The sequence below is a fragment of the Pteropus alecto genome, unplaced genomic scaffold, assembly GCF_000325575.1.
Source record: "Pteropus alecto unplaced genomic scaffold, ASM32557v1 scaffold196, whole genome shotgun sequence".
Lineage (NCBI taxonomy): Eukaryota > Metazoa > Chordata > Mammalia > Chiroptera > Pteropodidae > Pteropus > Pteropus alecto.
Genome location: NW_006439717.1, coordinates 864510 through 878970, shown reverse-complemented (window position 1 = coordinate 878970; position 14461 = coordinate 864510). Strand labels below are relative to the sequence as shown.

General features: G+C 42.9%; 1 protein-coding gene and 2 pseudogenes across 3 annotated transcripts in view; 1 reads left to right on the top strand and 2 right to left on the bottom strand.

Annotated features, from left to right (window-relative positions):
- The window catches only part of FMNL3 (formin like 3), a 52335-nt gene extending 37874 nt beyond the window's left edge, over nucleotides 1–14461 (bottom strand). For 2 of the 3 annotated variants that reach the window (XM_006916797.3, XM_015593176.2), the window contains exon 1: nucleotides 14226–14455. In XM_006916797.3, the coding sequence (XP_006916859.1) occupies nucleotides 14226–14351 (126 nt within the window). In that variant the 5' untranslated portion in view covers nucleotides 14352–14455. Of the gene's footprint in view, nucleotides 1–14225 lie in introns of all 3 variants that reach the window. The other variant, XM_006916799.3, reaches the window with a different exon arrangement.
- LOC102885102 lies at nucleotides 8769–9121 on the top strand (annotated as a pseudogene).
- LOC112483873 lies at nucleotides 9354–9472 on the bottom strand (annotated as a pseudogene).

Here is a 14461-nt window from a genome sequence, read left to right as displayed (position 1 = left end):
TTCCTCGAATGTGCAAAGTTCCTTTCTACCCCAAGGCTTGTGTAGGTTATTTTCTCTTCCTAGAACCCCTTCTCCCAGATCTTTACATACGACTATGACATGAATTGGGATGGGTAGGTCTGTAAGACTGGAGTGGAGAGACCACTAAGGTGTCTTTTACAACAGACTAGTGAAGCAATGAGAAAAACTATAGCAGTGGTAGTAGATATGGAGAAGGTGATAGAAGAAATAGCCCAGAGTGATTCCCAAGTGTCTGGCCTAGGTGACTAGCTGAGGGAGGGTGCCATCCCCCTACCCCCTTCCCTAATACAGTGTGTAAGAAAACACTAGCAGGTAGAAAGTGGATCGCAAACACTGGACACTGTTACTATGCAATGAAATGTGTTAAGCAGCTACCGTGAACAATCATACAAATTATTTAGTACAAGACATTTCACTCCAAAGGAAGTCAAGAAAGATTTAACAAAGGAAAGAATTAGCCGAAAACTTGCTAACTAGAAATGGAAGCTTTTACATTTTTGGACTTCTGCAATTCTGAGGTAAACTGTAGAATTATTTACTACCCAGTTTTAAAGCAAATTATTCTGATTCTCTAACCTGCAAGGATTAATCACTTATTTCTCATATATTGCAATCATTCAACATTAATGAACAAACCCATGAATGGCCAGGAAGCACTTACCAATTAATCTCTAAGCTGGGCAGGAAGGCCTCCATAGACTTTTCTAACAATCAGTGGCTCTTCAGACAAAATTTTCCGTGAACTGATCATCCATTCTAAGCCAAGCTCACCTCTCTGTAACAGGACTCTTCTAACCCAGCAGGCAGGACTCCCAGCTGCCCCTCATATAGCTGGTTCATTCTCCCTCTTTAATTCCCTCCCATATGCTGCTTCCTGGCCTATGGGAGGGAACAGCCTCCTCTCTCCTAATCCATACTTGTCACCTTTAAAACCTGACTTAAAGTCCATGCCCTTCTTAGAGCACTGCCAGATTAACAATTCTATGCCATGCTGACCCTCCCCTAACTCTCCAATCCTTCTGTGCCTGTAGCAGGGAGACACCCATCACCCTATGATCTCATTTGGTCCTCACAAATACATATGATTTGGAAAGACAAATAGTATCCCCATATTATGAGTAAGATTAGGCACACAGAATGCCCCATGGACAACCTGAGGACACACACTTGTTTTAATTCTCTAGTTGTCCAACGTACAGTTCTAAATATATCTTCTGTCTCTCCAGCTTAGCGAGCATTGTCTTCTATTTCTTTGGTATTCTCCAAAGCACTTGAGAAAGTGCTGTGTATACAGTAGGCACCTAAGACATATTTCCTTAATAAATCAAGGAAGGAAGGAAAATGAAATGAAAATAGATCATCTTCAAGGTTGTTTGTCTCTGGCCCTCATTTAGCTATTGTCTCCTAACAATCTGTTCTTTGCCTCCCAAGGACATATATAATTTATAATTAAGTATTTATTTAATATCTGTCTTTCGGGGTGGCTCCATAGTGTAGTGGTTAGCATGTCTGCTTTACACACAGAAGGTCCTAGGTTCGTGCCCCAGATGGAGCCATGGACCATACTCCAGGTGCGCCAGGCCTCCCAGGGGCACCAAGCTCTCGATGCATAGCAAGAGTGCGTGGGAGGAGACACCCACCTTCAGAGATCCAGTTCTTAAGGGGAGACAGCAACATCCGTAGGTCAGGGGTGGAAGTAGGAGAAGGGGAAAAAAAGTCTGTCTTTCCTTCTAAACTCCATGAAGGCAAAGGCGATATTTATTTTTTCATATACCCTGTGTACATCCCAAAATAATTTAAAAGAATAAAGCTCATTGAATAGTCAATGTCCTAGTATGAGAGCTGGGATCCAAATCCAAGTATGGCTGACTCCAAAGCCTGAATCTTCCCACCACCTCTTAGCAAAGGAAGACTTGTCTTGGAACTTTCCCTACATTCTGCCATAATCTGCACAATGCCCTCCAAAGCAGAACTGATTGCAAAGGGGGCTGACCCTAGAAAAAGGAGGAGATTTTTGTTTAAGATGTGGGCTTTGGAGTCAGACTGCTTGGATTTAAATCCTGACTTTACCATCTACTAACTGTGTGATCCTAAATGAGCCATTTAACCTCCTTGGACCTCAGTTTCCTCACCTATAAAATGGAGATGATAACTACTGCATACAGTGGTGATGATTAAATGAGATGCTGTGTGTAAAGAGCTTTGCATGGTGCCTAGCATGAGATTAGCACTCAATAAATGTTAGCTATTAAAGTGATTAGCTATCCGTAGTCCTAGGAAACAAGAATCTAGAGAACGTGGCTTCCATGGGAGTCAGGGCTGTTGAACTGACTTGACTTTGAGAAGCTTAGCTGCAGTGAAGCCCAGAGCTCATGCGTATTCTCTTTGCTGAATTTACCTGCTACACAGATCTGCTAAGGCTGGAGGTGCAGTTTTCACTGGCCTGGGAATGAAAGGCTAAAAATATACAGCCCGGCTGTGTCTGGGGGATTAAGATCATACCTACATTTAAGAATTTAAAATACAGCCTCAGGGCAGGAGAACATCTCTTAGGATTCTTTCTACTCTGAGAACCAGTGCCAAGTTCAGCACAGGGCAGGGAAAGGGCTGTGGCCAGTTGCTGATCCCACTAGTGGTCTTACTCTCTCTTGCTCTTTTTTTGGCTCAGTGCAGAGAATAAGAGAGTGGAGCTTTCTTTTTTGCAATAAAAGTTGAGTCCTCCTCCCCTATTTTTATTCTCCCTTTTCTCGTAAAGGAGGAATAAATACATGAGCACATATTATTTTTTAAAAATCAATTAAAAAGCTTATAGAATAAAAAATGAGTCACTCTTCAGCCACCAACCCTATCCATCCCCTTCCATATGTCACCACAGTTAACAGCTTGGTGTTGATTCTTCCCGGCCTTTTTTCTATACATTTACAGACAAATATATATTTACAGACAAATTTATAAAGCATTATATATGGTCTTCTTTTAATTGCCTTTTCGGATTATTTATATACATATCTTGGAGATTCCCATCAGCCACAGGCATATATTGGGTGCCTACCCAGTGCCAGGTATTTGGCTATACAGTGATAAGCATACATAAAGTCTCCACCCTCGTGGAGTCAGCTGTCTGGGGAGACAGATAATAAATGAGTAATCAAACAAATAATTTCAAAATGGGAAATAATACAAAAGAAATTAATAAGATGCTAAGACAGAGGACAATATGGGAGGGAGGCCTCTCTTAGAGGTGTCATATTTTAAACTGAGACCTGAAGTATAAGCTGGACCAAGCCATTTGAAGACCCAGAAAAGGGCATTCCAGGAAAGGAAATGGCTTATGAATGGCCTTGAAACAGAAAGGAGATTGTCCTGAACTGAAAGGATAATGTGGAGCTTGATAAACAGGAGTGCAAGTGAAGAGGTCAGCAGGAGCCAAATAATGCAGTTCTAATGGCCAAGACTTAGCCTTTTTTTTTTTTTCCATTAAAGGTTTTTAAGACAGGGACATAATACTATTTGATTTATATTTTAAATTTGGCTGCTTTGTGGAGAATGGATGAGAGGATGGAGAAAGGGGCAGAAGAGGATATTGGAGGCCAGTCGGTTGGATGTAATATAAGCAAGAGCCGATATTGGCTAGGACTGAAGTGGTAGCAGTAAAGATAGATGAGTAGATCTGAGATATATTTTTGGAGATAGAACTGGCAGGGCTTGCTGATAGACTGGGTATGGGGAAGGGAGAAGGGAAAACAGTATTTGCCTTGGGTAACTAGGTGAATAGAAGAGAAATAGATTTGGGCAAGAAATGAACAATTAAGTTATTTCCAGTTTTTTACTGTTAAACAATGCAGCTCTGAGGATCGTTTCTATGCACCTTCATGCAAATGTGTAAACAATTCTGTAAGGCGGTTTACTGGAAGTGAGATGCCTGAGTTAAAGGGTATGCACATTTGAAATTGATAAACCTTATAAAATGCTTTCTTAAATGTCTGTACCAAATTACCCTATCATTAATAGTGTATTAATGTACCATTAATGACAACCATGGACATTATCAATCTTTAAAATTTCACTCAGATAATTAGTATAAAAAGTGTATCATCTAAATGTTCATTTCCTTGATTTCTAGTGAGGTTAAGATTTTTTCTTTTTTTTAACTTAATTATATAACTAACACGTAAGTACATTCTCCCCATAAAAAATATAAACAGTATAAAGCTAAATTCCCTTTGACTCTCTTGTTCCTCCCATTGTGGTTCCCTCTCTGCATCCCAGAGGTAACTATTGTTACCAGTTTTATTTGTATCTTTTCAGAAAATTTTCTATGCAATTTTAAATCTATACATATAATCAATGATTTAAGCACCTTTTAGAAGCTGTATTTCCAGCAGTTCTTTCAGCATGAACAAAATATCCAACTAAAAATTTTTGTTTAAAGCCTCTCTAAGTATATAATATATAAAGCTGAGAACTTCCCCAGTTAGTTAACCCCTTTGAGCCCTGGTTTTATCACCTGGAAAAGAGAAGTGAAATAACTGCCTCAGAGAGCTGTTGTTAAGTTAAATGTAAAAGCATGGGGCATGTGCCCAACAAATGTTCTCTTTCCTTAACATATACAAGTCCAAGCATTTGGTGGAGATAAGAAACTAAGCCATTGCTAAAATAATGAGATGGGAGACTCCACCAAGAAAAAAATATTTTTAATGTCCTAGGGGAAAAAAAAAAAAGTTTTTTCATAATAAATAAAGCTCCCAAAAGATTTGAATTTTTCTTCAAAAATTTTACTATGAAATATTCTGTGCAGTCAAAAAAGTATAGGGTTTTGTTGTTGCTGTTGTTGTTTTGCTTTTGTAAGGTAGAAAGCAAGAGGACTTAAGCGTAGAAGTACCCGCTAGAGACTGGATGTTCACAGCCCCCCTCTCAGTCACACCCTGGGAAGCTGAGGGTCTGGATGTTCCCGGAGACCTTAGGCCTGCAGGAGGGAGTTGCAGCTGCAATCAGGCAGTACCTCCAAACACAGGATATGACCTAACCTTTGGGCCTCACTGCAAGGATGCCACTGGTTCCCCTGGCTTGTCAAAGTACATCCTGTCATCCCTACCTGGATATTCCTGTAGGTTGAGGGTCTAGTTCAAAGGGGCAGACCCCACTACAAAATGCCCCTAATCAAAGTTTAAACCAAAATGTCCAGGGGCCGGACTATCTTCCCCTAAACAGGAGTCGGCCAAGTTTCAACAAGCTCTTTTTTTGGAACCACCAACAGAGGCATCATTGTATCTGAAATAATAACCAGGACGCCTTCTCCTTACAAAATACCAAGAGTACTGTTTGTATCAAGGAGCTCCTACAGTGGCTTCTCCTCACCCAGCTCTACCTTCCTATTTCTCTAGGCTCAAAGCCAGGGATTCCCTAGCAGATCCAAGAATGGGCTTTAAACTACCCAAATTCTGTGCATGGAGGGAGGGAGTATTAGGGATCACAGATTTAATTAGATTTTTAAAAGGCTCTGTTATCCAAAAGATGTAGAAGCATTGTTGAAAGATTGCTCAAATATATTCCCAAACTAAGAGAACTTTTACACTGGTTTGAGGAACTAACAAGGGGGTAGGCAAAGGTCAGCAGTGAAGTATGTGCACCTCACGCTGCTCCTTGATAAGTTTTAGCGTATCAAGGCTAAACAGAGGGAATCAGATAATTGGGCACTAAACCTACAGACAGAGGTAATAAAAAGAGGCCCGCCTCTAGGCTGAAGGTAATAGGAAATGGGAAAACCAAGAAAGCACCAAAAACTATGTCTCTGCCTACACTTTTACTGCTCTTGAAGTGTCATCCCCAACTGGGACACAAAGGCAACGGAGGTACCGATTAGTAGAAGATTCTAAGCAGAGGAGCTATCAGCTTTGTGGACAGGATCCTTCTTTATTGTGTAAGGCTGACCCAAACACCTCAGGATGGTTAATGTCCCTGGTGCTCAGGCACAGGGACACCTCCCATTCAGTGCGATAAACAAAACATCCTCACTTGTTTCCCCAAACTCCCTGCTGAGACAACACCTCCCCCCCGTTGAAAACCACTTTTACTTACAGTAACAGAGGTGGTGTAGTGGGTACTGTATATGGCACAAACATTTATGTGTAGAACCTTTATAGATTACAAAGTATTTTCACTATGTTGTCTACTTTAAATATCCTCAAAACTCTGTAAGGAAGGTATTATCATCACCCATTTCATAAAGAATGAAATTGGTTCAGAAAAGTTCTAGGTTTTGCCCAAGGTCATTCAGTTGGGGAAAAAGGGCTATAAAGCTGGATCAGAACCCAACTCTTCTGACTCCAAACTGATATTCCTTCTTTCATACAATTCTGAGCCAGCAAGTCTTTTAAACCAACTACTTCTGCCCAGAATGGATTTTTTTTCAGGTTTCAAGGGAAACACTAGGAAGATCTAGGGATTGGTTCCCCAGCTTCCTGCAAGGAAGCTGGTAAAAACAACTGAGTAGAAACTAACTGTGCTCTAAACTGTAGGTTGTTCTTAAAGCAGGATAACCATCTCCTAAAGTACTCGCACCAGGCTCATCTCCAGCTCTTACTTAGATAGGGGCTAAGCAATTGAAGGAGGGTTATGCACACTCTAGTCTAGATCTGAGTATAAATGAGCAAGCAGTGGAGGAAGAGAATACATACCTTCCCTGTTAATATTTTGAGACTCAGAGGCAAGGCCACCAGCCCAGCTCCAGCCCTGGTGATCACTCTGGGTAAGGGTGGGAAGGCGGTAAAAGAGATGGGGAGGGGACAAGGAAAAGAGACGAGGACAAGAACCGAACCAACACAGGTATACAATAGCCTAAAACCTTTCTCTACTGGCAAAATTTGTCACGTAAATAATTCTGCTAGCCCCTTGTAGTTCTGACCATTATTTAGAATACCTTTCAAGGACCTCAGAGTACTTATAAACTGAGAAGAGAATGCATATTAGTAAAGCTAGGAGAAAACTGCTCCCCTAAAAACTCTAACCAGGTCTTCCCCTACCCAACACACAAACTCCCAACCCACACCTTTGCTGTGAGGTGACTGAAGACAGAAAGGGTAAGAGAATCTGGAAAGAGGATTCTGAAAGATGAAAAAAGAAGTAGAGAGGAGGGTAGGAGGCAAAGACAACCAGAGTACCTCAAGGACAGAGAGGCAGCCTGACACCTCCACATCTTTCTTGGGGGGCGGGAGAGGGGACTCATTTTCCCCACATAGGAGGAAAACAAGATACAAAGGTATGATTCTGCCAAGGGAGGCAAAAGAGAGACTAGGAATAGGAACTGAGGAATTCTAGCTACCCAGTCATCTCTATTATGGAATCTACTTTTCTTCATGGGTGACAATCTTAAAATCCCTAAGTTCCCATCTGGTGCTATTCCAAAAGGGAGCCTTGAAGTAGCCAGAGAGATTTGAGGGTAGGGGGGAGCTATATGGAGACAGCACCCTCTCTTATCTTCAAAGAAAAAGTTCCTTCCTCTTCTCCAAAGTGCACTTCCGAACTGGAATGAACTTCCAGCCTTTCCCTGGCACTGCTTCAGCTAAGCTCAGACTTGGGAGAAATGTTTCTCCAGAACGGAGGCGACCAGCCTGGCTGACCAGATAACACATGGACTTCAGGCAACCAGTGCTGCTGTCCCCTGGGCCCACTACAGTCAGTTCTGGAGCGGATACTGTCTTGACCACAGAACCAGGGCCCTGGCTCCAGCCAGCCTCCCAGGCAACCTCAGGGGCAGGGGAGGATCTGTGGTCTCATTTCCTCTCCACCTTGGCTTCTTTTTTCACTTCACTGAAGATTAGCTATTTCCACCACGACCAGTTCCTGTTCTCACCAGCTGCAGTTGTTTCCCCACAGACAGAGCTACGAAGCACTGGTGTGGCTGCCACCTGGACTATCCCAGCTGCAGAAACAGACCGAACAAGTCCTAAGCTAAAAGGCTTTTTCATCCAAAATAAGACAGCAGGGAGAAGAAACTTTAAGGGACAAGAAGCAATTCCAAAAACACACAGTGGATATACTGGTGTCCATCCTATTATTATTTTAATCTTACATAATAGTTATATGTTCTTTCATGTGAAAAATATTTTATAATGAAAAAGTGTGGGAAATGTACACATTTATTACATAGAAATATGTAGATATAATAAATTCCCAACCATGAGCAATGGACACAAACAAAAGATGGCCAAAACACTTATGATGAAATGTCAAAAGAAATGCAAAGAACAAGACACCATTTTTCATTAACGAAATTGGCAAAGATTTTTAAAAAGTTGTATCATCCAGTATTGGATAGCTTATGAAAAAAAAAGGAAGACACTCACACTATGAATGGAAAAGCCAACTGGTACAACTTTTTTAGAAGATATATTTCTCAAAGGCCTTTAAAAAGCATATACCCTTTGACCAAATAACTCAACTTCTAGCAATTTATCCTCAGGAAATAATCAGAGATACACACAAATATGTATGCACAGGATATTCATCACAGTGTTATTCATAGGAGAGAGAGAGAGAGAGAGAAAAGGCAGTAATAAAATAAAATATGGAGTACTAAGCAGTCATGAAATCATGATACTGAAGAATATTTAAACAAATGAGAAAATGCTTAAAATAGTAAAATAAAAATCAGTTTACAAAACAATATGTACAGTATGATCCTAATTGTTAGAATATATATGTACATATAGAGAGAGAGTTAGAATATCAAAATGTTAGTAGCAGAGAGTCGGTGCTGTCATGGGCTTGCTGAAGACCACCGGCCTTGTGCAATTGGTTGTATGCGAGAGTCCACACGAGAGGCTAAGGATATTGTATTAAAAGATTCTTGAAGTTCTTGAGCAAATCCCTAAAAATGCAGCATACAGAAAGTATAAAGAACAGATTATAAATGAGAAGCTGCATATGGTTAAAGCAGAATCAGATGTTAAAAATTAGAAGACCAACTTCAGAGTGGCTAAATAGAAGAGGTGATTCTTCAGACTGAAAACAAAGTCTAGCGAGAAAAACGATAAAATGGAAACCATGAGAGCCATTAGTGGAAGAGCCTCCTGACTATCAATGGAAATGGTCAATATAATCATCATTAAATGACCTCTGTGTGGATAGGAAACCAATGTAATGAAATGTTCTGTTATAGCAAAAAAATGTCAATAGTAGATAGTGAGATTACAGGCAATTTTAATTCTCTTCTTTATACTCTTCTATATATTTTATATATTTTTAACTTTATTTTTTTAGGCGAGGCAACCCTTGGTTGACCTCACAGATTGCAAGGACCTTGTCAGCTTACAATTCCTTATTTTTTTTAACTCCTACAGCACCTGGTCTGCCTAGGTGGTCTCCCATCCAAGTACTAACCAGGACCGACCCTGCTTAGCTTCTGAGATCAGACGGGATTGGGCTTGTTCAGGGTGGCATGGCCGTAGGCTATTTTTATACTTTTAACTTCCAAATTTGTTTAATAAGCATGTATTATTTTCATAATCAGTAAAAAAGAAGCTATTCTTCATCCTCCTCCCTCCTTTTGAGGACATTCACATGCATTATTCCCTTTTTAGAAAACCATTTGGAAATGTGTATTTAGGAAATTAAAAACATATCCTACAACCCAGAACGTTCAATTTTGGGTTTCCATTCAAAGGAAAACGCTAAATATTGAAATGGCTTTGTACACCAAGATGTTCATCACAGCATTGTTTATGATAGAAAACAGAAGCAAACAACCTTAAATGTCCAACGGTAGGAGAGTAGTTAAGTAAACAATGGTACACTCACTTGATGGACCAATGTGCAAGCATTTAAAAATGTTTATAATGATTAGACTGAGAAAACTGATAAAATAAAAAAAAAAAACTGGATAGAAATACACACACACACACTCATATCACAACACTGAACAAAACTCTATGCAGAGAAAAATATATTAAAGGTTTTAAAACACACTGGCTCCATTTGGCAAAGTAACTAAAGAAAATATGGATGTTTTTCTTCAATCTAAATCTTCAATCTTTTCTTCTTTCTAAATTGCCCATACTTTTTTTTTAGAGAATGAGTATTACTTTAAGAGAAAAAGGAAAAAAAACTCAAATCTCCCTCTGAGCAATCGAAACATTCCCAAACGACAAGGATTCCATCCCCACACACACATGCACACACTTCCCCCAGTCTAAGGCAGCAGTCATGTGGGAAGGTCAAGAGAATGAGGCCTAGAGTCTTAGCGGAGTCTCTGAACAAGAAGTGGGGGTTTCTCTGACCAGCTGCTGTCAAGGGCCCTTTCCCTCCCTCAAGTGCTATTCCAGCCTGAACTAATTCACCAAAACCTCCAGGACTGGGGAAAAAAATTGCCACCATGGTGATTTGGAACTTGATATTTTAGTCCAACTTTTTCCCAGCCCTTTCTGTGTCAAAGGAGGCCCATCAAAGCCTCTTAGACAACTAGCACCCAGGCCAGCTTAGCTCCCACATCAATGCTATACTTACAGCAAAACCCCAAGTCATCAGTCGTCACCATGAAAATGTGAGAGGAGGAGCCTTGGCAGGGACAGCCTGTCACACAACCCCACCCTCATGTCCTGAGAGCCTCCTCCTGAAGGATATCCAGGGATTTTTCTGGCATCAGAACCTTTAGGCTCCGTTTCAAGTCTACGATAATCAGTAGAAAAATCAGGGTGCAAACACAGCAAAGGCTGACAGCTATCCTTTCAATGTCCTTAAAGCCCTCTGCCTCCTCTCTCTAAGGAAAGGCCAGTAGTGTCCAGAATGCTAGCTTCTGAGTAATTGAGGGTAAACAGTAATCTAGTTGGAACCAAAATACAGACTTGGGCTTTATCAGACCAGAAATTGGATCTCATTCTGGTATTAATAAGGAGGAGCCCCAATAACCGCACATCTCTAAACTTCTGAATTCTCAACAGAATGGGAGCTGCCACTTAGACAGACAAGTGGGTAAGGAATAATCCCAAGAAAACAGCTTAAAAGCAGCTTCACAACCTTTTCATACCAGGGCACGCCTAGAAAATAATACTATTTGTATAGTACACAGGGTATAGTGGAAGCTGATCCCAGCCAAAGGGGACCAATTGGGGACCTCAGTTGCCCCCAGGGATGAGGGGATCAGTATCCCAGCACACCAGTAGGGAAGCCCGGGATTAGGGCACTGGGCTGGGTTAGAATTCTTGGAATTAATGTCCTGAACAAATCACCTCGTGGCCTCAAACCTGGAGCTATCCAACCTCAGCTGACAAGCTATGGGTCAGATCATGTGTCTGCACCAGAAAGCTGGGAGCCTGTGGTCTTGACTCAGCAGTGATACAATTTCCTCAACCAGGGTGCTTTTCAGGGGGGTTTCCATAGACACACTGGGATGGCAGCAGACATATCTCTGAGACTAGCTATAAAGAATTGGGTAATTGGTTTCATCAGATTCCTACATTTAAAATCCCATTTTGAAACTACAAATGGTAGCAGATCTGAGTCATTGCTAAGAGCTACAAATTTAAAAGCTACCATTTGCTAAGCATATAGTAGATGCCAGACTCTGCTAAGCACTTGACTTCTAGTTTCATTAAATCCACACAACCTCATGTGGCGAATACTATTATTATCCCCATTTATAAGAAGAAACTGGGACTCAAAGGTTAACTTGCTTGAGGTCAACTTTTCTAATTGGAGATTCTGAAGAGCTAGTATTGGAGCCCACTTTGACATGAAAGTCCCTATGCTTAACCAGGACACCAGTATGTCACCTCAACCCCCGCCCCTCCAAAAAAAAATACTACTTGGCTTTTTCTGAAAGAAAATTAATCATAGTGAAGCTAACAATCTGAGAAAGAAAAGGGTGAAAAAGGAGCAGCTTGTCTCTCACATAATCAAGAAAAGCAGCTAATCTACACTGAGTATCTACTGGGTGCCAATGCCTTACACACGGCTCACCTAATTCTCAAAGTCCCATCAGGATAAGTATTATTAGCCCCAATTTACAGATGAGCAAATCTATAAAATTTATAGATGAGGCTTAGAGAAGTTAAGACCATTGCTAAGACAGAGTCCTTGCTTTTTCTACCATACTCTGCCTCTCCTGACTGTTCAAGAAATATACTTGAGCCTATTCCAGGGTCAAGCATCCATGGCCAGTACTGTTTCTGAAGGGCATGTTTCAGGATCAGAGGAAAAGGGATCTTTAAGAGGCCCCAAAGAAAAGCTCAAATGCCCAAGATAGCATGATTTCCCTGTGTTGGAAAAGTGAGGTAAAATCCCCTTTTCTCCTAAGACAGCTAACTAGCCCTGGCCTGCCCTGTTCCAACCCCCCAATCAGCAGCAACTCAGACACAGAAATAAAACCAAAACAAAAGCCACAAGAAAACAAATCAAAACTTTATACAGAAAGGAAGGTTTGCAAGTGGGTGGTCCGGTCCCCTGCTTAACCTGGATGCTCTGGGTGCTCTGGCTAGTAATCAGGACACCACGTGCATTTTGTGAATATTAAGTCATCAATGTGCCAGCTAAACAAATTTATCAACCAAGCTCCGATGAGGACATGATCAACTCTGGTTCTGAGCTCTCACAGCAAAGAGCCTGGCAGCCCCACTTCAGACTACCCCTTTTCCTCCAATTTTTGAAGTTACCTTGAGCCAGTTCACTGGGGGTTTTCATACCCCCACTGGAGTGCAGATTCCCTCCCACTCTTTTTCCCAACAGTTGAGCTCTTGTTCTCAAGGGCACAGAGTCCCAGAGTCCCAGGCTCTCCTCCTCAGCCTGAGATGGCCACAGCACATTAGTAGTCACTGACTCACTCCATCCCTCTAAGGAGCCTAAGGGAAATGCAGAGGGACACAGGATGTGTGGCCCAGATCCCTTCGGCCCTTTCCAGGGCTGGTGGGCAGAGAGGTGCCAGGAACACTGCTTCCCCTTGGAACCCTGTGGATCCTCTTTGACCTGTCTGTGGTGCCAGTGGGCAGATGTCAGGCTCTCCACCATCAGAGAGACCAGGATCTCTACACAGCTCCACTGATGCCAACAGATCTAATCTCCCTATTCCAAGGCAGATGAAATCCAATAAGGCTGCTAAGTCCACAACTTATCCCTCATGGGCAAAAGCCAAGTCAGCCCTTCAAGCCACACCAACAATAACGGCAGCATTAACACCGCCTCTTAGAGAGTTCCTTGAGGAACTAGGAACTATTTCCCCAAGTCTTTTACCTCCGTTAGCAAATATTCTATCACCTAGTTCACTTTCTTTTTCCAAAATTTCATTTTTAGCTCCAACGTATTCTTTGGCTTCATTCCAGTTATACCAGCTCAGATCCTCTCTATCCACAGAGCCACCAACATCATTCCAGTTCCCACGCCGAAGAATCCCAAAGTCAGCTCTAAAAACTTATCTGTATAGATCATTTGGGAACCTACAGAAAGACTAAAAAGAAGCACAGGCAAAGAACAGAAAGTAACCACCAGGACTTAATATAAAAAGGGGGGCGGGAAGGTTTGTGTATTGTTTCAATTGGAAAAATACACTAGTGAAATGGCTTATCCACATGTTCAACCCTTTTAGATAAATCCACTTTAACTTTGCAAGATGCCTGCAGGCCGTTCTGAAAATAAGTAGAATGGCATCGCTCTTGATTCCACCCCCTTCAAGAGCTGCCAGCCCCCTTCCCAATCCCCCTTCTTTCCCCCAAACATCTGGTCCGGCCTGGGAGTGGGACCCACTCCCTGGAAAGCCTCCATGTTAACACGAGAGGCGGTCTCCCCATTCAGAAAGCCCTGACTTAGGCTGAGGAGTGGGCCGGCTCCAAGCTTCTGAATTCCCCTGCACCAACCCAAGGCTTAGGGATGAGAATTTCTAGGGACCCGAGGAGGCTGTCGGGGAAGTGGGAAGAAGTGAGAAGGGCAGCAGAAGGGGGGCGGAGAGGAAGAAGTCTGGATCTTGCGGCGGTCCCGGGCTGGGGACCCCTCCCTCTAAGTGTCTAGAGGTTGAGGCGTCGATTGGGAGGTCCCAGACGCGGCTGTCGGTGCCGGCTGGCCGCTGCTCAAAGGTTCCCGGAAAGGCACTGGAGGCCAGGGTCTGTCGGAAGCCCTGACTGAAGGGGTGGGCCGGGCGGGCGAATCGCGGCCAAGTCCCACCCGGGGCGCTGGGATCTGGGGGGCGGTAGGAAGGGGAAGGGACTGGGCTCCGCTCTCACCAGCACCAGGGCGAACCTCTCTTCCAGCTCACAGGGCTCAGGCATCGGCATCTTGCCGGGCGGCGGCAGCAGCGAGACAGAGGGCGGTTCGCCCGGGCCCCCCTCGGTGCTCTCCAGGTTGCCCATGGCGGCGGGGCCCCCTCGGGGGCCTCAGCCCCCCACCTCCACGCCCGGGGGCCCTGGGCTCGGCTTGCTTGGACTCGGCTCCTCCCTCAGCGCCTGCTTCCCCAGTCCAG